At 34.1% G+C, this 25,215-nt stretch overlaps 4 protein-coding genes across 6 annotated transcripts; 1 reads left to right on the top strand and 3 right to left on the bottom strand.

Moving 5' to 3' along the window:
* Window positions 1–1,734: 1,734 nt before the first annotated feature.
* LOC148294163 (uncharacterized) lies at window positions 1,735–6,347 on the top strand. Of its 2 annotated transcripts, XM_088254502.1 has the most exons (3): window positions 1,983–2,859; window positions 3,974–4,079; window positions 5,231–6,347. In XM_088254502.1, the coding sequence occupies exons 1-3, from the start codon at window positions 2,692–2,694 to the stop codon at window positions 5,263–5,265; spliced, it is 309 nt and encodes a 102-aa protein (XP_088110628.1). In that variant the 5' UTR covers window positions 1,983–2,691; the 3' UTR covers window positions 5,266–6,347. The 2 variants fall into 2 exon arrangements, 1 of the variants encoding a protein (XP_088110628.1); XR_015836466.1 differs by lacking the exon at window positions 3,974–4,079 and having other exon boundaries at window positions 1,735–2,859.
* A 259-nt stretch (window positions 6,348–6,606) lies between these two features.
* LOC110745097 (beta-glucosidase 12-like) lies at window positions 6,607–11,448 on the bottom strand. Of its 2 annotated transcripts, XM_021945175.2 has the most exons (13): window positions 11,261–11,448; window positions 11,099–11,168; window positions 9,284–9,342; window positions 9,066–9,141; window positions 8,778–8,855; window positions 8,556–8,643; window positions 8,216–8,471; window positions 7,933–8,048; window positions 7,614–7,831; window positions 7,495–7,526; window positions 7,282–7,384; window positions 7,051–7,159; window positions 6,607–6,932 (listed from the first exon to the last, which is right to left on the bottom strand). In XM_021945175.2, exons 1-13 carry the CDS (start codon window positions 11,426–11,428, stop codon window positions 6,761–6,763), a joined length of 1,545 nt encoding a protein of 514 aa, XP_021800867.2. In that variant the 5' UTR covers window positions 11,429–11,448; the 3' UTR covers window positions 6,607–6,760. The 2 variants fall into 2 exon arrangements, with proteins under 2 accessions (XP_021800867.2, XP_088110627.1); XM_088254501.1 differs by lacking the exons at window positions 11,099–11,168; window positions 11,261–11,448 and having other exon boundaries at window positions 9,243–9,317.
* Window positions 11,449–15,378: 3,930 nt separating this feature from the next.
* LOC110765552 (beta-glucosidase 12-like) lies at window positions 15,379–19,922 on the bottom strand. Its single transcript, XM_088254743.1, has 14 exons — window positions 19,738–19,922; window positions 19,513–19,577; window positions 18,976–19,055; window positions 17,926–17,984; window positions 17,731–17,806; window positions 17,485–17,562; window positions 17,292–17,379; window positions 16,944–17,199; window positions 16,685–16,800; window positions 16,338–16,555; window positions 16,217–16,248; window positions 16,008–16,110; window positions 15,815–15,923; window positions 15,379–15,701 (listed from the first exon to the last, which is right to left on the bottom strand). The coding sequence occupies exons 1-14, from the start codon at window positions 19,900–19,902 to the stop codon at window positions 15,539–15,541; spliced, it is 1,608 nt and encodes a 535-aa protein (XP_088110869.1). The 5' UTR covers window positions 19,903–19,922; the 3' UTR covers window positions 15,379–15,538.
* Window positions 19,923–22,727: 2,805 nt separating this feature from the next.
* On the bottom strand, window positions 22,728–25,066 carry LOC110745604 (beta-glucosidase 12-like). Its single transcript, XM_088254742.1, has 9 exons — window positions 25,051–25,066; window positions 24,484–24,571; window positions 24,136–24,391; window positions 23,817–23,932; window positions 23,514–23,731; window positions 23,390–23,421; window positions 23,207–23,300; window positions 23,028–23,136; window positions 22,728–22,911 (listed from the first exon to the last, which is right to left on the bottom strand). Exons 1-9 carry the CDS (start codon window positions 25,064–25,066, stop codon window positions 22,728–22,730), a joined length of 1,113 nt encoding a protein of 370 aa, XP_088110868.1.
* Window positions 25,067–25,215: the final 149 nt, after the last annotated feature.

The following is a 25,215-nucleotide window of genomic DNA, read 5'->3' as shown; positions in this document are numbered from 1 at the left end:
TAGATAGCTTGGCTTTGCCTGTCACGGGGTTTATATATGAAGGACACATCACAGCTAAGCTCAAAAGTCAGGAGTCTCAAGACACATGTACACTGTGCATGCAACGGTTAAAGCATCTCAAATGTTCCTCAAAAAGAAAAATTAAATTTAAAAGATCGTTAAAAAATATTCATTTGATGAAGCTAAAATGTTAAATTAATGTCATAGCTTGATTTGGAATGATCAAGGAACCACTAAAAGCATCTAATTTATAAAAGCAAATTAAACATTAGCAACAATGCTTTACCACCACGACTAAAGGTCCATGGCTGATTCAACGTGATCCAATGCTTTACCCAATCATCAAATTCCTTTTAACAAAGTTTTGCATAATCTTGAAAGTGATTCCCGCATATACATAGATATGTTTGGAAAATTAAAAATCAATGGGAAATATTGATTCTAAGCACTTCATACTAGTATAAATGTGTTAACATACACATATGCACAGATATAATTACATCGGTATATCTGAATATGGATTTAGTAGCGGTCTATTTGTTTCGAGTTTCCCCACTCAACGACCCTAGTTTGCTCTCACAATGGACGCCTATTCGATGGCGGATCTATGATTTTTTTAGAGGGGTGGGCTAAATTTTTTTTGGACACCTATGTGATTCGGACTACAGTCAGGTTCTTCACCAAAACACCCACAAGCTCAAGCTGGTCAAACCACCTATTCAACATTGGCTCATAACATCACAACATAAAACCACCAGCAATGCATAAACAGAGAAACGCATGGAAAAAGAAGAAGAGAGAAACAGAGACTTGATAAAACAAAAGAGAAACAAATAGAGAAGACAAAAGGAAAGCAAGAGAAAAGAAAAATGGCGGGGAGAAAGAAGAAGAACAAGAAAAGATAGAGAAAGAAAAAGAAGAGAGAAAGGAGAGAGAAAAGAAAGAAGAAAAGGGGCGAAGGGATTAAAGAAGAAAGAGAAAGAAAATAAGAAAAAGGAAAGAGAAAACGGAGAGAGACAGAGAGATAGAGAGAAACTTTGGGCTAAAATTTGATTTATCTAAATTTGGCTTACAAATTAAGCCTACTCTAAAAAATAGGACTGGGCTAGAGCCCACTACAGCCCTATGGCTATCTCTAACCTATGAGACCAATACCAAAAAATCTCAAATTATAGCCCAATATCTCTCTCAACCCAATAAAAGTAAGAGGCCAAAATATGGGAAAACCCAAACTTGGGACCAAATACTAGTCCATCTATTGCCAAATTTTTTTTGTGTGGAGCCCACACAACCATGATTAGCCCATGTGCAAGGAGGAATGAACGGGGCCCACACTACTGTGTTGTAGAATATGTCACACCAGGTGTCGCGCGTTGGTTTGCAGTAGTTTCTTTTTTTCTTTGTTCTTTTTTAAAATTCCAATAGTAATCCAAATCAACGATCCATATTAAATCGAAGCTATTTTAATGGTAAAAAAAAAAAGATCAAATGGCTGAAATTTAAATCCACCAGCTAAAATAATATTTTAAATTAATCCAAATCATATCCAACTCCAAAACTCTATAAATACCCAACTATTTCTCAAATAAAATTGTATTTATGGAATTCAATTTTTTTAGGTCAAATTATTCAAAATATTAAATTATTAAGTTATATAAAAAGATTAAATGAAGAAAAGTTATCCATGAAAAAAATTTCGACTTAAACCATTATTAAAAAATTTAGGGTTAATTACAATTTAGTACCCTGTACTTACACCGTTAAGGCATGTTAGTCCCCGTCTTTTCAATTTTTACAATCGCATACCCTTAGTTTGTAAATTTTTTGCAATGTGGTTCCGCTATTAGGGTTTCTGTTAGATCTTTCTGTTAAATGCCTATGTGGCATTGTGGGTCCCACATTTTTTAATTTTTTTAATTTTAAATTGATTAAAAAATGAATAAAATATTAAAAATCAAAAAAATCAAAAATAAAAAATCAAAAAATTTCTCTCTCTCTCTCTCTCTCTCTCTCTCTCTGTGCAACCCAGACCCGATTTCTTCCCCCCAACCTAGATTTCTTCTCCCTCCTCCAATTTCTTCCATTTTTTTGCCATTATCAGCCATGTTTCTTCAGCTCTTAACCTTGGCCTCGCTGGTCCTCCTTCCCCTACTTTTCTTCTTCGTCTTCAAGGCTTCATCACAACCAAACCCCAAAACCAGCAACAACACCAAGCTCCCCAAATCATACCCAATAATTGGCTCTTTAATAACCCTCTACAAAAACGATGAACGCAGGCTCCCACGGATCACAGACCTCCTCCGAAGCTCGCCATCAAACACCTTCACCCTCCACCACTCTCTGGGCAAGCACTTCGTCGTCACGGCCAACCCCACTGTCGTCCAGCACATCCTCAAGACCCATTTCCCCGTCTACGAAAAGGTAACACCTTCCGCACCACCCTCACCAACCTCCTCGGCGACGACATCTTCAACGCCGACGGCGACACCTGGAAGTTCCAGCGCCAAGTCTCCAGCCACGAATCAAAAAAATCAAAAAATCAAAAATTTTATCTCTCTCTCTCTCTCTGTAAAAATTCTCCCACAATCCCCTCAAAACCCTAACCCTAATTCATCTTTAAAATCATCCGATTTGAATCGGTGGTGTGGTTGATTCGTTCGGAATTGAGAGCCGAGAGAGATAGAGTGAAGGATGTCTGCGGCAGTGTGTGGAAGCAAGAGGTCCTTTTTCGAAGAGCTTCCTCCATCGCCGCCTCTCTCAAAAAGGCTTCGCTGTTCTTCTTCTACATCTCCCATTCGCTTCTCTGCTCCTTATCTTCTCGATCAGCTTCGCTCTCTCTTCCCTCAGATGGATCCTCAGGTATTAATGGATATGGTCTTCTTGCTATTAGATGTTATTTTTGGTTTTGGATTCCTATTGCCTGCTTGATTTCTGAGAAAAAAGGGTATTTTGGTTTTGGAGTTTAAGGTCGGGGCAGGGGAAGAAGAAATCGAGGGGGAAGGGGGAGGGAGTCTGGGAAGAGAGAGAGAGAGATAAATTTTTTGATTTTTAATATTTTATTCATATTTTAATCAATTTAAAATTAAAAAAATTAAAAAATATGGGACCCACAATGCCACGTAGGCAGTTAACAGAGAAATCTAACAGAAACTCTAACGGCGGAACCACATTGCAAAAAATTTACAAACTAAGGGTATGCGATTGTAAAAATTGAAAAGACGGGGATTAACATGCCTTAACGGTGTAAGTACAGGGTACTAAATTGTAATTAACCCAAAAATTTAATAAAGTTGTGGACTAAAAATTTGAGTCTGAAGGGTTGGGGAAAAAAATGGTTTGAGTCCAGGCATAACCCAAATGGTTACTTTTTGGAGGGGGGAAATTTGGGTTTAAGTCCAAATGAGTTGGAGAAGGCCTAACGTAGGTCCGCCCTTGGGCAGAGTATAATATAAAAATAAATCTTAATTAGCATTACTTAGTCTTTAATTAATAATTTATTTAAAATCTGGGCAAAAAGAAAGGTGGTCAATGTATATATCTTTGTCATGAATGCCCATTTTAAACACAATGCTTGGTCAAAAATAATTTTTTTCTTTTGCAACACCTTCATACTGAAATTTACAAACATAAGAGTACACAATGTTATGAAATGTGAGGCATGGAAAGAAAATTATACATTACATAATTAAAACACAAATTAAAAGGTATAATTAAGCTTCAATCGGACTGACTTGGTAAGAAGATGAAGCTGAACCAAATATGAACCCTGCAGGGAAACTACTTTTATTGAGGAAAGCAGTGCCATAATGACTAGCTTTCGTATTTCTTTAATAAAAAATTAAAGAAATAAATGGGTAATATTCAATTAGGAGAGATAGATGAATACAAAATAACAATAAGAAAAGACTATGTTAGGTTGTGCTTAGCTAATTGTTTTTAGCTTTTTTTAACAAACTTGTAATCTTGTATGTAGTCACACAAGCTCAAGGAATTTAGGATAGTTTTAGTCTGCATTCAAGATCATTACAGAAGTCAAATTCAAACTTGTCATGACTCAAATGGAATCAAGATCCATGAAGGTAAATATCATACATTACATTGCATGCATTATAGTGTTGTCCTGTATGATTAGCCAAATATGCATATCTAGTCATCATTAGTTGTCATGTGTGTAATTCCTCTTAGCTCATATTTAGAAATTAGGACTTGGGTATTTGCTAAAAAGTTGAAGTACATTGAAGAGTTTATGAGGCTACAAAACCAAGATAATTTGTGCATTCATTTATAATGGGCATCATTAGGAAAATCAGCATCTGCATCACAATACTTTGTCTAGATGACTAGTCATATAGGCCAAATATTTCCAGCACAAGATTTTTAATAAAGGCACGATTATAAGTCAAATCATTGGCTGCCAAGTGTCCTTTTGACTGCCTAATTTTACCAAAAAGGCTGGGGTTGGTCTAGACTCACCAACTCTCTCATTTTACATTTTTCATTGGGTTTTTATAGAGAGAGAGAGAGAGAGAGAGAGAGCGTAAATTAGGTTTTGCCTTTTGGGAGAAGAGTTCATGGTTTCTTGAATTCCTTTGGGGCTTTCATAGAAATTTAATTTCCCAAACTTTTGCTTAGTGATACAAAGTTTTCATCTCTCATCACTTTCATTTTCACAATTTTGGAAAACTTGGTTTTCTCTTTGGTTTGTATGAGCGTGTTCATGGCATAGAGATGAGTTTTCAAGATCTCATTTTGAAAGCTACTTCTTTTTCAGAATATTTGACCATAGCTTTGCACATCAAAGTTTTAATCTCTCATCTTTTTCATTTACACAATTTTGGAAAACTTGGTTTTCTCTTTAGTTTGTTTGAGATTGTTCATGGCTTTTGAAATGAGGTTTTCAAATGTGATTCTATCTTTGAAACCAAATGCACCCATTCAGAATTTTTGAGAGTAAAACTTCTACTTTGCATTCTCTATTTGGTGAAGTCTGAGTTTTCATTATGAGATTTTGAAAATTATTCTTTGAAATCTGCTGTGTTTTTTTATAATCTGCAGCTGGGTTTAGTTATGATTATTCATCTTCTTCAGTATGCATCTTGGTTCATTATGACAAGTCATCTTCTTTAGTCTAGATTAGATTCTTGGTTGATTTCTTTAGGAGGATGGTTTCTTGAAGGAATTGAGCCATTTTCATCTCAGAATCTATATTTCATGGTTCTGTTCAATCCAGAGCTGTGTTGCAGTGCCATGGGGTTTAGAAATTGATGGACTAGCTACCATTTCCATGAAGAACAAGCTACTGGCTCAACTAAGTTTGGAGAAGAATGTTGCACATTGAGGTAGTGTTTATTTCATAAATAGACCTAGGATTGTTTGAGCTCGTGATTTCTTTTCTGTAAGAATCTTCTTGACTTAGTGGATTCCCTAGTCGGAAGATGACTCCCATTTTTTTTCCAATGGTGGGTTTCTGAGTGAACAATTTTCTGATGTTTGGTTGTGTATGTTTGACTAGTGATACTGTGTTTGATATACTTTTGATTTATCAATGACTGTTCACACACTGTGCACCTTGGTTGTTGCTAGAACATGGGATGCCTAGATTGATGGATCCTTCTGAGTGCTTAGGTTGTCACTTAGTCATCTTCTAGGTTTGCAGGGTCTTGAGAATTGATTGATGAATGGATGTGTATTTTGCATGTTATTAGGTTTATGACTAGTTGTTAACTAGTCATATTTCTGCTAGGTTCATTTGATCATTGTCATTGTCAGATTTGTTTAATTAGGGGATTTGAATCTGTGTATCTAGTGTTTGTTCATAGGTCTTTGACTAGTCAACTAGTCATATTATTACTGAGAACAATTAATCATTGTTGTCAAGAACAATTAATCATTGTTGTCTTACATCTGTCTATTGGGGTTTCAATTTACCCCATTCAATTAAGTACCAATTTTATACTAGTCTTTTGACATGAAACTTATATAAGCAATGTCTTTTTATACTTATATAAATAAATGCCAGGTAACCTAAGAAGTCAAGATATACATGTAAGCTCTACATGCAACAGTTATATCATTTCAAATTAATAGCCTTCCCTCTCTAGTGCTGACTCAACACCTTGCTCACTTGAGACGTCCATTGCTTCTAACAGGTCACAATTCTTATTAGGTGACTTTGGAGTAGGCGGTATCGTTATATCCGCCAAGTGGATAACTTGATTCTTTTACCATGTTAGAACGTGAGTATCCAACCCAAAACTAATTAGTAATGTGGGAAGAACAAAAATATTTTAAGTTCTTTATGTTAAATTTCCATATGCAATGTGAGATACTCTTAACATGCCCTTTAATGTGTGCATTCTTTGCCCCTAATGCGTGGACAATTCTTATGGGATCGTTGCACTTAACACATGGATAACTTGAATCTAATACCATATTAGAATGAGAGCATCCAACCCAAAATTATTAATTGGCAGTGAATGAAGAGGTGCAAGATATTTTAAACTCTTTATGTTAGCTAGACTTCCATCTCTAATGTGAGGCAATTGACCAAAAAAGACATGTGGGACAAAAGTTCGAATCTAAATATTTACATACATAAAAGTTCATCCAATTGATTATGTATACATTCATAAGGAACGATCTGGGTTACAACTGGAATTTATTTTTGTTGATGTGCACAAATAACATTCACATTATTGAAGTAATACAAATATGGAATGAGTTATCATCTGTTACGTACAATAACTATAATTTGATTTGTTCAATATTTTTTTAGGAAACTTTTGAACCAATTTGCTGAAACTTTCGGGTATCTTTTCTGTCCATCATTGTAATCCACATAGTTGATACCAAACCGAACAGTGTATCCAGAACTCCACTCAAAGTTGTCTAGTAATGACCATGCAAAATATCCCTTCACATTGACACCATCCCTACACAAAAGGATAGGAAATTTCAAATGCACTTATAATTCAATGTAATGATTAATTAACTTAAATGTAAGAAGGGTAGAACATATAACTAAAATATTATTTGTTAAAAAGAACTTACTTGATTGCTCTTTGAAGGTACGAGAGGTGACTGTAGTAGTAGTCCACTCTCTGGATATCATTAAGGGCTTCTCCAAGTGATAATTTGGGATCATTATACTCATCAATGCCTACAAGGTGAAATGTGGTATCATTTAGTTTTACATGTACACTTTAGAGCATTTAATTGTATTTTACAACTATACATGTGAAACATGGATGAAGAAATTACTGAAGGCTTAAAAATAATTACCATTCTCAGTAACGTAAATTAGTGGATCATCATACTTTTTCTTTGTATATAGTAAAAGATCTTGAATTCCTCTTGGATAAACATATAGCCAATCTGAAGCAGCCTGCAACTCGATTTGAAGATAATTGAGATTTTCATGAGTTAAATTTGTATGTCGAAAACAATTAATCAACCAAATATGCTAGTAGCTTAAGCTATTAATTTGAGAAGTACCTTTGGACCAATTGGGACTCCATTACGCTCAACTGCCACAATATATATGAATATCAAAATCTAATTAATATAAGAAACTTACATTGCTCAAAATGTTTAATTTTTCAATTTGTACTCACATGATTGATTAGCACGAGCATCTGTTAAGTAGCTTGCGTTTACAGAATTATGTTGGGGTGCATAGGTTGCATAATAAGCAGTGTAGTAATTTAATCCAAGAAAATCAAATGACCCCATTACCGTCTTGGATTGTTCTTTTGTAAACTTTGGTAATCTGTTTCCAACAAGAGATCGCATGCTGTGCGGATAGTCACCACTTGTCAATGGCTCCATAAACCTAGAAATTAAGACATATAAATTCCAAACACGAACTTAAGATTACTTAAAGTATTTTTAGCCAAAAAGTGTTATGTTCAGTAACTGAGTTTATATACTTGCCATCCGAACATAAAATCCAAAGATCGTAATGCAGCATTTTTATGGTGCTTTGCCTTAGAAATCGGCACAAACCAATGTGACACTAGTGTTATCCCTATCACGCCTTTTTGAAATGCCTGCACATTTTTAACATTGATTTGGTTGATTAGACCACGCAAAAGGTACTATATTTGTTTATCCCATTGTACAACTTAATATTAGTGAATTAAACACGTTTAATCTTAATTAGGACTGAATCTTGTCACAAAAAAATAAAAATAAATAAATATGAGTTAAAGAGGACCTGATATTTATCTTTGTACACTTTTACAGCAGCTGCATGAGAAAGTAAGGAGTGGTGTGCCACCAAATATGGTTCAGTAGCCGAATCTCCACCAGTGCAGTTTAAGTTCTGCCAATCAGAACATCGTCCTGGTGCAAAACCTGCTCCTGCATAACCACCAATACTATAGGTCCATGGCTCATTTAATGTGATCCAGTGCTTTACCCGATCTCCGAATTCCTTATAACAAAGTTCTGCATAGTCTTGAAAATGATTGCTGTAGGAAAAATTAAAAATCAATATGGATTTGAATTTCATACATCATAGTAGTGTACACTGAACTTGATGGTCGTTCACTTACATAATATGAGGGCTTAAGAAACCACCATATTTGTCTTCTAAAGCTTGAGGAAGATCCCAGTGAAAGAGTGTCACAAATGGCTTTAAACCTATATACATACATGATCAATATAAAAGCAAATTAAGGTTTTGATCAAATGTGTCTTATGAGTGCACATAACTCTTATTATATATTTGCTGTAATTAGGGTGAGATGATATACGAGATTAGGCAGTTGTATTACCATTACGTAGCAGTTCATTGATGAGATTGTTGTAGTATTTGATTCCTTCTTTGTTAACGCCCCCAGTTAGTTTTCCATCTAATAATTAGAACAAAACAAGCAAATAAAGAAAACTTGTCTACAATAGAAATTGAAGTAAAACAGGTTAAACTATATTATTGGTTTCACAATAGAGCCACATTACTTCAACAAAAACATAAGAAGACTAGTGTTGTAGAAAACAAAAAAGAATTAAGTTCAAATTTGAGAATTGGTTCCAAATTTGCAACCAAATATGAATCAACTTACTTGGTAACAATCTGGACCATGAGATAGAGAACCTATAAGCATCCAATCCCATATTCTTCATAATCCCCACATCTTCCTATATATAACAACACAAGATATTTTAAGAAAGAAGTTAAAAGTTATGGATCTCAAATTTTCAATATCATGTGTTTTCTTAAGTCCCAAAAATTTAGTCACCCTGAGGTCTAGAAGATAAAGTTCGTGTGATCTTTGAACACCTTATAGCGGTGATATTCATCATTCGCCACATCGCCATTGCTGCCATTCTTTATTTTTTCTGCAAATATAACCGCAGAAAGTTTTAATTATAGATCGCCAAATATAGATTCTTGTGTTTGTGTTATGGGAAAAAGAAAAGTAAGAGGCTTCATTCTAACTAAGCCGACCAAGAAGTGGTATTAGAATCGGTCAAGGAAAATTCTTAGATCCTAGACTTGGTGTAGTGGACTCAATAAAACTGTGGCTGGATTCAATTCGCACACCAAATCATTCTGAGATGAAACTCCATACATTCTGCCTCTTTAGCTAGTCATATAAAATATGTTTTTATAAGTAAACCCATTTTAGCATGATATATTATATAAAAATTCATATAAGGCCTAATTGGAGAGAAAAACCCAAAATTAGCAACTTATCATTTTCTAATTAAAAAAAATGATATATCATGTTTTTATTTATTTATTTATTTTATTTATCAAAATGATATATCATGTTAGAATGAACCTATTTGTGAAAAGCCCTAAAATAAAATCGAAAGACGAAAGGAGCCAGCCAGAATATCTTAATGATACAAACACTCATTTTCACAACCATTTAATTAAAAAATGATAACGGAATAAAAAGACATTATTAGACGATTTTGGATGAAGGATAATACAAATCACATTCCATTTTTTTATAAGCAAAAAAAAATAATTTATTTGATATATAAGTATTAGAAGATTGGTGCACCATACTGAGAAAACTATTTTAGGGCCTTGACTTGGGGTGCTGAAAACTATTTTTAGGGAATTTTGTTATCTATGTATATAAAGCAAAAGGCAGAGAATGGTGAAATATTCAAAATACCAGAAAATGCCCTTGGTTAATGCAAACATTAAGAATTGAAATTATTAATTAAATGAGGATAATATGGTAAATTCACACCTTTTCATATTTAAAAAAATTAAAATTAAAAGAAAAATCGGATAATGGATCCTATTTTTATGGAGAACAACTACCCATTATCTTTTTTAATTCTAAAAGAAATTTTAAATTTTAAAAAAAGCCTCTCGTAAGTGCGGAGAGGCTAGTATAATATAATGAATAACAAAAGAAAAGAAAAACAGATTTAAGAACAAATATTTTAAAGAGGGTATGATTATTATAAAATATAATGTTATTATTTTTTAATAAAACTTCCACTTGGTTTCTGGTTTCATTCACATGTATTCCCCTTTGATACCTATTAATTATTTTTTCCCCCTACTATAATTTTTTATTATAGCCGGGAAAGACCAGTATTATGAAGGTCTTGAAACTAATTAACAAATTAATACTTTACTTAATTGCATCCTGTTGTAATGAAGTCAAAAATACGTAATTTCCATGAAGTAAGGCCACCACTTTGGCTTGTTTAGACATTGGAAAACGTATATATAATTAATTATTGGAAAATGCTAGGGAGACCAACTTGGGATACCAACTTGTGTACCAACTCTCTAATAGAGCGTGGAACCCATTGTATTGGTGGGCTCCACCTCTATTAGAGAGTTGGTACACAAGTTGGTCTCCCTAGCATGACCCTTAATTATATGTAGTCTCGAAAAAGGTTATGTTGACTTAATTATGGAAGCAAAACGCAAAAAGACCGCAGTTGAATCCATAAACTAAAGTTTAACAGAAACCAATAGAGGGAAAGCATTGCCAGATATAAAAAGAAAACGTGAATTTTTTTTTTAAATTTTTTTTTTTTAAAGAAAGTGATGCAAAAGAAAACGTTAATTAAAAAAGAAAGAACGAATTAGCTAGTTATTATTTGATTAAACATGCACCTGGATATTTGTGGGTGTAGGTGTCCCATATGCTTGGTCCTCTCCCATCTTCTTTTGCAGCACCTTCATACTGAAATTAATCCACACATAATGATGATGTTAGTGTTCATGCATGGATGCTTAACTGGTTTAACATTGAAATATAGACCCAGAAGCACTAACCTGGTAAGATGAAGAAGCTGTGCCAAATATGAAACCAGCTGGAAAACTGCTTCTGTTGAGGAAAGCAGTGTCATAGTGACTTGGTACAAAATCAGCTTTACTACTTGTCAATGCAAAGCCAGTTAGAAGCAGCACACCTAACACTAAAGACCCAAATTGCATTGCCATAACTGGGAGTTTTGGTGATTTAGATAGTTTGGCTCTGCCTGGCATGGTGTTTATATATAGAGGATGAAAAATTAACGGACAATAAACAATTATAAATAAATGGGTTTTTTTCAATTAGGTGACCTGGACGAATACATATAATTGTCCAACAAGACTATTCTTCCGATATCCGATAAAACAGCATCTGATAAAATAAGACTAGTCTTCGGATAAGACAACTTTAGTAAATAAATAATTCATGAAGTATAAAGTGAAGACACGCCATACATAAATGGTCAATTCATCCTTTATGATTAATCATACTTCATCACTTAATATAGATATATAAGGTTTATGTTGAAGTTTTGATAGTACGGATAGCAAAAATCCCTACCGGCCCCGTCCCTGCCCCCAATGACAGAAGATTTCGGGGAAAAATCTCGGCAGATACGGGTATTAACGAATTTTAAATATTCTCAATTGTAGACTGATTGAGGATGATATTGTTATCCTCATTTCCGAACTCGGCCCGATTAGTGATATGTTTATTTTGACTTAATAAATATATAACACGCAAAAAATTACATCATATTGAGAGTTGAATTTTATTATGAGATGATTTTGGTGTTGACAATATGATTTTATTAGTTTTTATTAGGTTTAACTTCGTTGGCCCAGAGTCAACCCTTCAGGATAAAGGTGTGACTTAGACGACACTTGCCACGTAAGAAGGTATTTTTCGATGACACTTTGCCGGGTAAGAGTCAACCTTTCCAGACAAAGGTTAATGTTTTTCGGGAACAAGCTACCTGTCCCGACACATTCTCTTTGTCGCGAGATCTTTAGTCGGGAAAGATAATGTTTTTGTAGTGACTTCTCCATTTCATCATGATATTGGTTCTCAAAGAAATGTAATCATGAAAACATTTTATACCGGAGAAAGAGAAACTTTAATTTTTGATATGGGACGTGTTCATCCTTAAGCAACACATATATGTGATGACAATGTTCGATATTGGGACCATTTTCCTTCTTTAATTATGTCGTAGAGTAGGTTTCAAGTACTCCAATTGGGAATGTGGATGACACAGTGTCTCGCATTTGCAACTAGCATGTACTGCAGGGATATGGGTACCAATTAATTATTCAAAAACGTGCGAGCGAGAGGGGCTGAAAGTCATGAAAACCAAAAGGTACACATAATTGATCTCATCTTGATTTGAAATGGTCTTGAGCTCCTTGAATTTTCAAATAAATTAACAAACAAAAAAAAAGCTTTGAGAATTTTCTGTAGATTCACCAAAAATAAATAAAATTCATCACTGCATGTGTTTATCTTATATTTGTTGTGGACGGCATATGATTTTATCCTTTTTGGCGCTAGATATTGTAGGATAGGCTTTCCACGGTAGCTATAAGACTTGTTCAATCAAATATTAGATGAAATTGGCACCTAGGTGGAAGGCGTAAATAAACTCTCCCAACAAACTAATTAGACACTAACATAACTCTTAATGAACCTATTTTAAGATATAACTGGTCAACTACTAGTCATGAACACAGAATCAACCAACACTTCTCAAATACAAGCAGAATAATTAATTAACCTTGAAAATCAATAAGAGAGCTGGGTGACACCCTGAGCACTCAGGATCCTTCACTATAGGTTTCTTCAGTGCTAACAACAACTATAGTGAAAGGTGTGTACTGAATATACATTGAGGAAATCCAAGAGCGATAAAAATAGTATGATTAGGCAACCAAGTAGAGTAACACATAGAGTTGTTCATCCAGAAACCCACCACTGGAAAAATCTGAGAATCATCATCTGGCATAAGCTTAACGATCCTAGATCCGTTAAGGAGCAGTTATACCTTCCTAAGCAATCTTCTTCTCCGAGTCAGAATGCTTGCAACTAGTCTATTATGAAAGTGACAGCTTTCCAATTAAAAAGTGTTTAATTTGGGTGCCATGATCTTTTTTTCCCATTGAAAGTATTGATACTGACAACACATATAATGACAATGTTCGATATTGGACCTTTTTTACTTCGTATCGAGTAATTGGGAATGTGGATGACACAGTGTCTCGCATTTACCAAGTAATAATGAAAAAACGTGCGAGGGAGTGGATGACATGAAATTGATCTCATCTTGATTTGAAATGGTCTTGATGAGCCCCTTGAAATTTCAAAGAAATTAACAACAACGTAAAAAAAGCTTTGAGAATTTTCTGTAGATTGACCCAAAAAAAATAAAAAATTCATCACTACATGTTTATCTTATATTTGTTGTGGAAGGCATATGATTACTGGCGTCAGACCAATTTTTGAAAATTTTGGTGTGGTCACCCTTCTAGAACAATTATTGCAGGAAACAAAAAAATAAAAACAAAAAATTCTTGAAAACAACTAGGTCAGAGAATTAAAAAATGAGATTTACTATTATACCCAATATAAGAGCCCAAATTATAAAAAAACCCTATATGAAATAGACTTTAGAAACACACCCAAAGCTCATTTACAACATAACAAGGAGGCTTCTAATTTTTTATAAACTACAAAACTGCCATCGATTTCTTAAAACAAGCTCAACCCCAAAACCTCATAGAAAAAAAACTTAAAACACTCAATAGGGCATCAAAGTAATTTAATAATCAAAATAAAATTCATTAGGGCCCGCGGCTATTTTTTGGGTTTTTTGTTGTTGTTTATTTTTAGATATTAAATGGTGTAGAGTTGATATATATCATTTGTGCTAAGAATAGGTATATGACTAAATATCTCAATTAAAAATGTTTGTGCCAGCAGATAAGCTTCGTATCTACGTAATTTGGATTTGGGATCTAGTGTCTCTTCATATAAAATCACCACTAGATTTTGAAAATTCGAAACTTTGAATCTTCACAACCTCAAATTTAAAAACTTCCACAACTTAGACAAAATTTAAATAAATAAAAAAAATATAACCATGCCACGTCATGATACTTGGAAATATGATAAACAACTAAAAAAAAATGTAAGATGTATTAAGATTAAAAATTGTCCCTGTGAAGTTTTTCTCGAAGCTAGAGATTATTATAAGATCATTAAGGAGGAGTTTGATTTGCAAGAAAACGCGTTTCTTTCCCACATACTTGGTAAGTTCAAGATTGGAACGATTTCATGCCCTCTAGAAAAATGAGGAGAAAAAAAATAAAACCCTCTATCAAGTTTGGGTTTCCTTTTGATTTTCCTCGCAATAATTAATTGTAATTTTATTTTGTACTGTATTCCCCCATTAACAATTACAAATGCGATGGGAAATGAAGTAGAATGATAGTTTCTAGTTACTTTCCTTGCATTACCGAATAAGAGAAATGAAAATTGATTTTAACATGAATCCTCTGTGTGATCCAAACACCTCCTAAGGGTAAACACACAGTCAATAAAACAAATCAATTTCATTTTTATAATTTTAAGAGTAACTTGTGTGTCTAGTTGTTCTTAATTTTCCAGTAATTATGAGTTAATAAAATATATAATGGGACAAATAATCTTTGAATTTTCCTTACCTCAATTGCACGGAGAAAATGTTTATAAAATCTGAATTCGTGGCCGTTGAATAAATAAATAAAAATATATATAACAAGACCTGTACATGTCCGTTTGAAGTTGATAAGCTATATACCGACAAATAGAATCTTTTTTCTTTTTGAGATGGACAAACAAATTAAAACGTATTTAATTATTTGTTGTATGTTCATTTTTATTTACTATAATGATCCACTTGTCGTCATGTTTGTCTTGGTAGGCAGACTTGTATAGTCCACACGCGTTTTGCTGAGTAAAGTGGTTCCATGAGAGAGAGAGAGAGAGAGAGAGAAGAGGAGAAGAGGAGAAGAATTGAAAACCAAGGCGAGGAAATCAAAGTTTTCAAGCCAATATTATTGAATGATTTTGCTTCATCGGAAATAAGCTGTTTATACAATGAACTTATGTTCGATAAAATTTATTATAATTTTGGGATTCAAATTTTGTATAAACAAATTTGACATCCCTCACATTATTGTCCATAATAGCATCTGCATTATTGAAGGAAATACAAATATATAACCAAGAGCAACAATAACTCTAATCCGATTTCTTCACTTCTAGAGCCAACCTTTGAACCATAGTGCCGACTTTTTTGGGTACCTTTTTAGTCCATCGTTATAATCAACATAATAGAGGCCGAATCGAACAGTGAATCCAGAATTCCATTCAAAATTGTCTAGCAATGACCACGCAAAGTATCCCTTCACATTAGTACCCTCTCTGTAGACAAAGTTCCAAAGACAAATAAAACCAAATGTGTTAATGTCAATGGAAGGATTGACATAACCCGAACATAGTCTTCATTAAAATAAATTTTTAATAAAAAAACTTACTTGATTGCTGCTTGAACATAACAGAGGTGGTCATGGTAGTAGTCAATTCTAACGGTATCATTAAGGGCTTGCTCAAGTGATAGTGTGGGATCATTCAACTCATCAACGCCTAGAATATAATATGTTTTAAGTAGTCTTAAAATGTGTTTTGAAACATTGATGATGTAATAAATAAAGGCTAAAAAATAATTACCATTCTCTGTAATGTAAATGAGTGGACTGTCATACTTTTTCCTTATGTAGAGTAAAAGTTTGTAAATTCCTTTAGGATAAATATATAACCAGTCTGAACCAGCCTACAGCGCCATTTGAAGAAAAGTAAGATTTTTAGAAGTTACATTTGCATGTGGAAAATCGTAATTTCCATATTATGCTACCTAAAAAATTTAATTTGATACGTACTTGTGGACCAATTGGAACCCCATTAAGCTCCGCTGCCACACCAAATATATGAATATCATAATCTAATTTTTTAAGAAACTTAAATTGTTTAAAGTAATTACGTTTTTCAATTTGTACTCACGTGATTGATTAACGCGAGCATCTGTTAAGTAGCTTGCGTTTACAGAATTGTTGTGACCTGCATAACTTGCATAGTAAGTAGTATAATAATTTAGTCCAAGAAAATCAAATGACCCAGCTAGCAACTTGGATTGTTCTTCCGTAAATCTTGGTAATCGACGACCAACAAGAACTTGCATGCTGTGCGGATAGTGGCCACTTGTAATTGGGTCCATGAACCTTAAAAAACATGGAATTGCCAACCATTAACAAACTATTATACAAGTTATACTAGCTAGTAAATTTTATATTCATAAATAAGCATTTAAATACATGAGTTGGTATATAAATTAATATTAATATACTTGCCATCCAAACATAAAATCCAAAGCTCGTGATTGCGCATTTGTATTGTGCGTTGCATTAGAAGTTGGCACAAACCAATGTGACACTAGTGTTATCCCTATCACGCCACTTTGAAGTTCCTACACGGGAATTCGAACATTAGCTTTTAGTTGATTTAGAGCCAAAAATATAAGGTATAATATTTGTATATCTCAATATACAAAGTATTAATTTCCTTAGTTAAGACCCAATATTCTAACCAAAATGTAATATTTAACCGGACCTGATATGTAGTCTTGTACAAGTCTACAGCAGTTGCATGAGCAAGGAGAAGGTTGTGTGTCACCAAATATGGTTCAATAGCGGAATTTCCGCCAGTGCAATTTAATTGCTGCCAATCAGAGCATCGTCCTGGTGCGAAGGTTCCGATTGCATAACCCATGTTACTATAGGCATATGGCTCATTCAATGTAATCCAGTGCTTTACTCGATCACCAAATCTCTCAAAACAAAGGTTTGCGTATTCCTTAAAATGCTCGCTGTATATACACATTTCAAAATGTATATGTTATGGTAATATTTATTTAATGAAATAATGAATATTATACTGATAATAGAATTTTTCACTTACACAATTCGAAAACTTAAGAAACCACCGTATTCTTCTTCCAAAGCTTGTGGAAGATCCCAATGGAAGATGGTCACAAATGGCTTTAGACCTATATATGTATATGTATACAAAATCAATCAAAGCAAATTAAATTGATTAAATGATATTTTACGAGGCATATCAATCATTGTTCCTTTAAGGATAGATGATTCACCTTTGTCTAGGGTATCATTGATGAGTTTGTTGTAATATTCAATTCCAGCCTCGTTCACGCCCCCACTTAGTGTACCATCTAATAATTAGAAATAAAAGACAATAATAAAAAAACAACTCGATCTACCAGTAGAAATTAAAGTTAAAAAAATAGCCCTTGAAATTTGACTATAATATATATAATTTGGTTCAATTCTTTTAATTAATTCTTTTCATAATGTTGGTTACATTGTACTGAAAAACTTACTTGGTAACACTCTGGACCATGAGATAGAGAACCTATAAGCATCCAATCCCGTATCATTCAGGATCTCTACATCTTCCTATACATAATAATAACACACAAGATATATATAACTATGAGAAAGAAAATAATAATTGAGGATCTCATCTTTGATCCCCTATGTTTTCTTAAGGCTCACAAATTATGTGATTTTGAAACCTTATAGCGGTGATATTGATCAACTGTGACATCCGCATTGCTCCCATCCTTAATTCTCTCTGCAATTAACCATAGAAAATTTTGACTATTTAGAACGGGGAAATATCATGCACTCTATTATGCATGTACCAACTTGTGCACTACGGGCATCACCTCTATATTAAAAGCTTGCCATGTGTGGCTTGTCCATGGACCATGGTAAATTATTATTATAATAAATACATGAAGTAATATTATGATACGAGAGAAAAATAATATAAGAATTAAAATTGGTTTCCTTCGAGATTTACTCATTAAAACTTTCCATATACTTGTAATCCGTGCATCCAAATCATTAAGGCATCTAGTGTCCCATTGGTGTTCATCAGGAAAGGTTAAGCATCCAGGCCGAACCCGGTTTATGGAATTTTGTATCCTCATGTTGTGTTTCCTTCATCTGAATTCTGAACCTAGCTGGCTAGCTATGGTGATGGAATTTTTCTATTATATATTTATATATCCACAGTGTTTCTGTCTTAATGATTTGGATGCCCCAAAGCCTCATACGAAAGCAGAAGGCATGCGATTTGGACAAAGCAAACAGAAAAAAGAATGACGCCTGCAGATTGAGTTAGTTCAATTTTCATATTTTAACTCTAATGGATTGTTTGATGAGGGACATACCTGGATATTGGTGTTGTGAATTAGAACCAACTCACTCCCCTTTAGACCTTGTTGTTGATGGACTTTGGACAAGACTCAATGATGGATGAATCTTACACACACACACAGAAAATAATCAAGCACAAAAGACACAAGTGTTTATAGAGGTTCAGCAATTTGCCTACATCCTCTTTGGTGATCCCCTTGAGAAATTTCACTAGTGAAGATAGGTTACAACTTTGGTTTACAAATGGAAACCCCCTTAGAACACTACCCACACAATCTGTTTCTCTCACACCCTTGCTCAACACCTTGATACACTTGAGAATTCTCTCCTCTTCTTGACTCACTAGTTCCCAGCTACTTTTCTTCCAACTCTCTCTAACTCTCTTACAATTTCAGACTTACTCACTCTTTCCTTTAATACATGAGCCTCTAGACTTGAGAGAAGACCCTTGCTTTGTCTCCTACGTTCTGCCCTTGAATGCCTGACATAGACCACAGGTTAGGCCAGCCACAAGCTATGTATTGATGGTTACTTGTGTAGCCACCCTATATAGAACCATACGTTGGCTACACCTTGAAAACAAGTCTTCCAATGTCCTTCAATGCTACCTCCAACCTCCCAATTGATTGCCAACGTTCTTCTGACTTAGAAGTGACCCCTAGAGTCCTTGCAAGTAGGTAGGAGGCGATAGCCCTTGAAAAATGGAGTCCAAAACTCGAGGAATCAGAAACAGCACGTGCTGGGCGACTGGTCGCAAGAAGGTTTTGCTCCAGACTTTGACTATGCTTAAAAACGACCGGTCGCAAATAGCAGGCGACCGGTCGCGAATCGATATTGCTCCAGACTTCGACTCTGCTTCGAAACGACCGGTCGCAAATAGCAGGCGACCGGTCGCTAGTCCGAAACCTTGTATCCTTTATGCAAGCCAATTTTCCAACAATTGGTGGGTGTAGTTATCCCATATTCTTGGTCCTCTACCATCTTCTTGGACAGCACCTTCATACTGAAACGTACACACAAATATACGTAAGAGTATGTACACAGTAAAGATGTCAAAATATTCATGCATGGATGCTAATTGTTCTGGCATTGGAAGAAAATTAAACTTACTTAATCATACGAACCGCAAAGTAAATGGTAATTAAGCTCTTTAAGAAACTGACCTGGTAAGATGCTGAAGCCGCGCCGAATATGAACCCTGTTTCAAAATTGGTCCTGTTGATAGTGTCACAAACAACTGGTGGATCTGTAGCAGCTTCGCTACTTTGCAATGAAAAGCCAATTACTAGCACCAGACCAAAGGGCAAAGACCCTAATTGCATTGCCATAACTAATTAAGGGGCTTTTGGTGATCTATCTGGATAAGTTGGCTCTTCCTTGCATTTGCATGTCCTTTATATACAGGAAGCTATGCGTACTGCACCCGGGAATATATAATAAACAATTCAATAATGTATTTGTAAACACAACTAGAATTCAAAAGGGTGTGCTGATCAGGTCCTTCCAAATCTAAGAAATTCTTCTGTGATGGTTATTAAGACTCGTGATAAACAAGTAATATTGATTATTAAGATTCGTGATAAGATGCCTCTGCAATATATTTTTATTTTGTTAGATTTACAATAAAATGGTCATTTAAAGCTAAAAAAGTGACTTGAATCGGACTCTCTTGTTAGTCCACAACATGTGTGATACTCTTTCCTCCTTTGGGATTTGTCCCATGAGGTTGTCCTAGGAATGTTTTAACGTGGACACTATATCGTGTCGCTCGTTGTATATCTTTGGTTCTACGAATGAATTCTCTTTCTTAAAATAAAAAGCTAAAACGTTTTTCATCGAAGCAAATTGCTAAAGATAATTTTCTTTTAGTAAGATCGTATGAGATATTATTTTGTTGAAACACAGCCATCGAACCAGAATGGGGTCAATGAGGAGGGACAAAACTTTGTTATCAACAACGGGAAAAGGGGCGCAGTAGTGTGAAGGTCCATTAGTTTGTGACGCCATAAAGTATTTGATCTCATCTTCATTTGAAGCAGTCGTGAGCTCCTTCATTTTTCAAAGAAAAGAAAATGGCTATCAGAATTGTCTTTGGCGTTGCAAACAAAAAGTCAAAACTCCATGCTTATCATGCGTATATATATTTATTACTGTTTATTATGGAAGCCATAACTTTGAGCTAAATTTATACGCTAGCTATTGTAGACTTGTTCAAGCAGCAGTACGTATCATCGATGTGAAAATTTTCACACAAGTCTTGTTGTTATCTAGCTAATATATTGAATTGAATCACTGCTATATAGAAATGCGTATCTAGCTAACAAGTTAAGAAATTCTGTATATTTACATATTAAGCATTGGCTGTAGCCTGTATGAAGGTGTTATGTTATACAAAAGATCTTGGATTCTTGGGTTTAATTGGGTCCAGTAAATCATCCCGCATTGATACCTTGTAAAGACAAAGAAGGACTAATAACTCACTACTACTAACACCTATAATGTTCTCAACTTAATCACCTGTATAGTTCGGCATGTGTAAGGTTTTATACAAAACATCTCGATGTTATTAGTAGTAGAACCAGTTATTATATTTGTATCTTAATTTTCCAAGTTCTTGATGTAGGAGTTTACATTCTTCAGCAGTTGATTACGGTATTGACTTATGTAGCTAGATTAGATGATACGCAAAAATAAATTGATTACTATCTTCTAGGGAGTGGCTGGGAGAGAATTCAAGTATACCTTACATCTGCTGTGAAATTTTTTTAAATGATAAATTAGAAGAGTTAATTATAGTACATTAAATATAAATCCCTTTCTCGGGAGCAGTTCTTTTTCAGATAAGGACTGCGAGGGAATTGAAATAATCTAAATTATTCAGCTCGATTTGCATATTATTCAGCAGCACCAATGACAAAAAATAAATAATCTAAAATTACTCAGCTCGATTAAAGGGACAATTGTTTCCAACATCAAACAATATAAACAAACAAGCGTCATTCCAACTTTATAAAAATAAAAAAAATAACAACTATTTTCCTCATATTCCAACTATTAAAAAAACTATTTTCCAGACATCGCATCATACGTGAAAATTACAAAATTTTTATATATATATATATATATATATGTAGAAGCACCGTCGTATATTCCGGCAGTATTATACATGAGATAACTGTCGTCAATTCTCCATGTTCTGGAAATTATTATTAATTCTCCATCGAAGCATTTAATGTCTGAATTTGTTTTTTCTCTTGCTGTTTTCTCCTAATCCTTTCGACTAGCTAACAAGATTAGAAATTATATATATTATCATACAAAAAAATAAAATAAAAATTAAGCATTGGTTTGTGGAAACTAGATGTATGAAGATAAAATGCCATGAGGAGCGTGAGGAACGTATATACAATTGCAAAATATATTTGATGAAATATTATAAAAAAAACAACTGGGTTTGTACGTGGAGCCATGCACCTAAAAATGAATCATTCCCGTAAACTTGGCCGTTTAAAAAAGAGTTGACATTTTTATAAGTGTTTTGGTTCACGACAGAGTCAGAAGTCCCATGCTATGTTGTCAGATACGATTCAAATTATGGTATGTTTACTAATCCGTAGTTGAATTTGGGGGAATTGAATTGAGGAGGAATTTGATTGAGGAGAATTAGATTCTGAATTCCTATTGAAGTTGTTTACTAAACCATATGGATTGAGGGGGAGTTAGATTCCATATTCCTATTGAAGTTGTTTACTAAACCACATGGAATTGGGGTAGGAGTGGTACTAATTACTCAAATGTCCTCGTTGTTGGGTTAAAGTAGATAACAAATTTGAAAATTTGAATATTGTGTGAGGATATAATGGGTAAAAAAAAAGAATTCCTAATGGGTTCATTCTCCATGAATTAAAATACTACCTCCCACTTATTTTGTTTCAATCCAAAATATAAAAGATAAAAGAGATGCCTTTGGGAAAAAAAGTAACCAATTCACTGCTTTTTATTGCTGAATATTTCGGAGGTACATTCGCATTATTAAAGGAAATACAAAGATGGAACCAAGGGATTCAAATTTGACATCCCTCTCACATTATTGTACGGAGGTGCATTCGCATTATTGAAGGAAATACAAAGATGGAACCAAGACCAACAATAACTATAGCTTGATTTCTTCACTTCTTAGCAAATTTTTGAACCACTGCGCCGAGCGTTTTTCATACCTTTTTAACCCATCATTGAAATCCACATAGTTGAGACCGAATCGAACAGTGTATCCAGAAGCCCATTCAAAATTGTCTAGCAATGACCATGCAAAGAATCCCTTCACTTTGACACCATCCCTATACACACAAAACAAAAAAACAAAAAAAATCAAATTCGTTAATGTCAATGTAAGGATTCAAATTCAATATCCCAAACATAGTCTTAATTAAATAATTTGTTAATAAACACTTACTTTATTGCTGCTTGAACATAACAAATGTGGCGATGATAGTAGTCAATTCTATCGGTATCATTGAGGGCTTCCACAAGTGATAGATTGGGATCATCCAACTCATCAACGCCTACAATATAATGTGTTTTATGTAGTCTATAAACATTGATGGTGCAATTAAATAAGGCTGAAAAAATTACCGTTCTCAGTGATTGGATCATTATACGTTTCCTTTACGTACACTAAAAGATCGTGAATTCCTTTTGGATAGACATATAACCAATCTGAGCCAGCCTAAAACATCATTGGAAGATAGTGAGATTTTTAGGAGTCAGATTTGCATACTAATGGCGTAATTAGCTAACACTTGATTTGATGTGTACCTGTGGACCAATGAGGACCCCGTCAAGCTCCGCTGCCACACCATATATGAATGTCATAATCTAATTTTCCTATGAAACTTACAATAATTTCTCCAAGCAATTAAGTTTTTCATTTTGTACTCACATGATTGATTAACGCGAGGATTTGTTAAGTAGCTTGCCTTTACAGAATTGTTGTGACCTGCATAGCTTGCATAGTAAGTAGTATAATAATTTAGTCCAATAAAATCAAATGACCCAGCTAGCAACTTGGATTGTTCTTCTGTGAATTTTGGTAATCGACGTCCAACAATAAGTCGCATGCTTTGCGGATAATTGCCACTTGTAATTGGCTCCATGAACCTAGAAAAACATGGAAGTGCCAACCATTAACAGAGCTTCATACATGTTATACTAGCTAGTAAATTTTTTATTCATAAATACTTGCCATCCAAACATAAAATCCAAAGATCGTGTTGCTGCATTTCTATGGTGCGATGCCTCAGAAATCGGTTTAAACCAATGTGACACTAGTGTTATCCCTATCACGCCTTTTTGAGATGCCTGCACAAGAACATTAGTGTTTGGTTGATTTAGAGCCAAAAATATATGGTACAATATTTGTATATCTTGATACACAAAGTAATAATTCTGTGAAGAAAGAAAAAACAGTATTAATTCCATTTTGTATTGCTACTTAATACCACTGACTAATATAGAATTCTCAATTAGGGCCCAATATTCTAACCAAAAGATAATAACCGGACCTGATGTTTACTCTTGTACACTTGGACAGCAGCTGCATGAGAAAGGAGGAGGTGGTTTGTTACCAAATATGGTTCAATAGCTGAATCTCCACCAATGCAGTTTAGTTGTTGCCAACTAGAGCATCGTCCCGGTGCAAATGTCCCGATTGCATAACCCATGTTACTAACGGTATATGGCTCATTCAACGTGATCCAATGCTTTACTCTATTACCAAATTCCCTAAAACAAAGGTCTGCATAGTCCCTAAAATAATTGCTGTATATACACATTTCAAAATATATATGTTATGGTACTATTTATTTGATCAAATAATGAATTTTATACTCATGATAGAATTTGTCACTTTCACAATCTGATGGCTTAACAAACCACCAAATTCTTCTTCTAATGCTTGGGGAAGATCCCAATGGAAGATTGTTGCAAATGGCTTTAAACCTATATATACATCAGCAGTAAAAGCAAATTAAATGGGAGTGTTAGCGAGATATCCTATTCTATTAGGATATTATTTTATTTATTTCCTTTTGTATAGATATTACGTAATTAGGATTCCACTTATTTTCCTAGTTTAACCCTACTAGGGTTTGTAACCTTGTATTATAAATACCTCATTTCGGAGAATGAAAGATATCTGAAAATATTCTACCATATTGTTTGACTTTATCTAGCTAATATATTGAATTGAATCACTGCTATATAGAAATGCGTATCTAGCTAACAAGTTAAGAAATTCTGTATATTTACATATTAAGCATTGGCTGTAGCCTGTATGAAGGTGTTATGTTATACAAAAGATCTTGGATTCTCGGGTTTAATTGGGTCCAGTAAATCATCCCGCATTGATACCTTGAAAAGACAAAGAAGGACTAATAACTCACAACTACTAACACCTATAATGTCCTCAACTTAATCACCTGTATAGTTCGGCATGTGTGAGGTTTTATACAAAACATCTCGATGTTATTAGTAGTAGAACCAGTTATTATATTTGTATTTTATTTTTCCAAGTTCTTGATGTTGGAGTTTACATTCTTCAGCAGTTGATTATAGTATTGACTTATGTAAGCTTGATTAGATGA

The sequence above is a fragment of the Prunus avium genome, chromosome 6, assembly GCF_965620075.1.
Source record: "Prunus avium chromosome 6, drPruAviu1.hap1.1, whole genome shotgun sequence".
Classification (NCBI taxonomy): domain Eukaryota; kingdom Viridiplantae; phylum Streptophyta; class Magnoliopsida; order Rosales; family Rosaceae; genus Prunus; species Prunus avium.
Note: the sequence above shows the minus strand (reverse complement) of the source record. Positions and strands in the feature narration are given on the sequence as shown.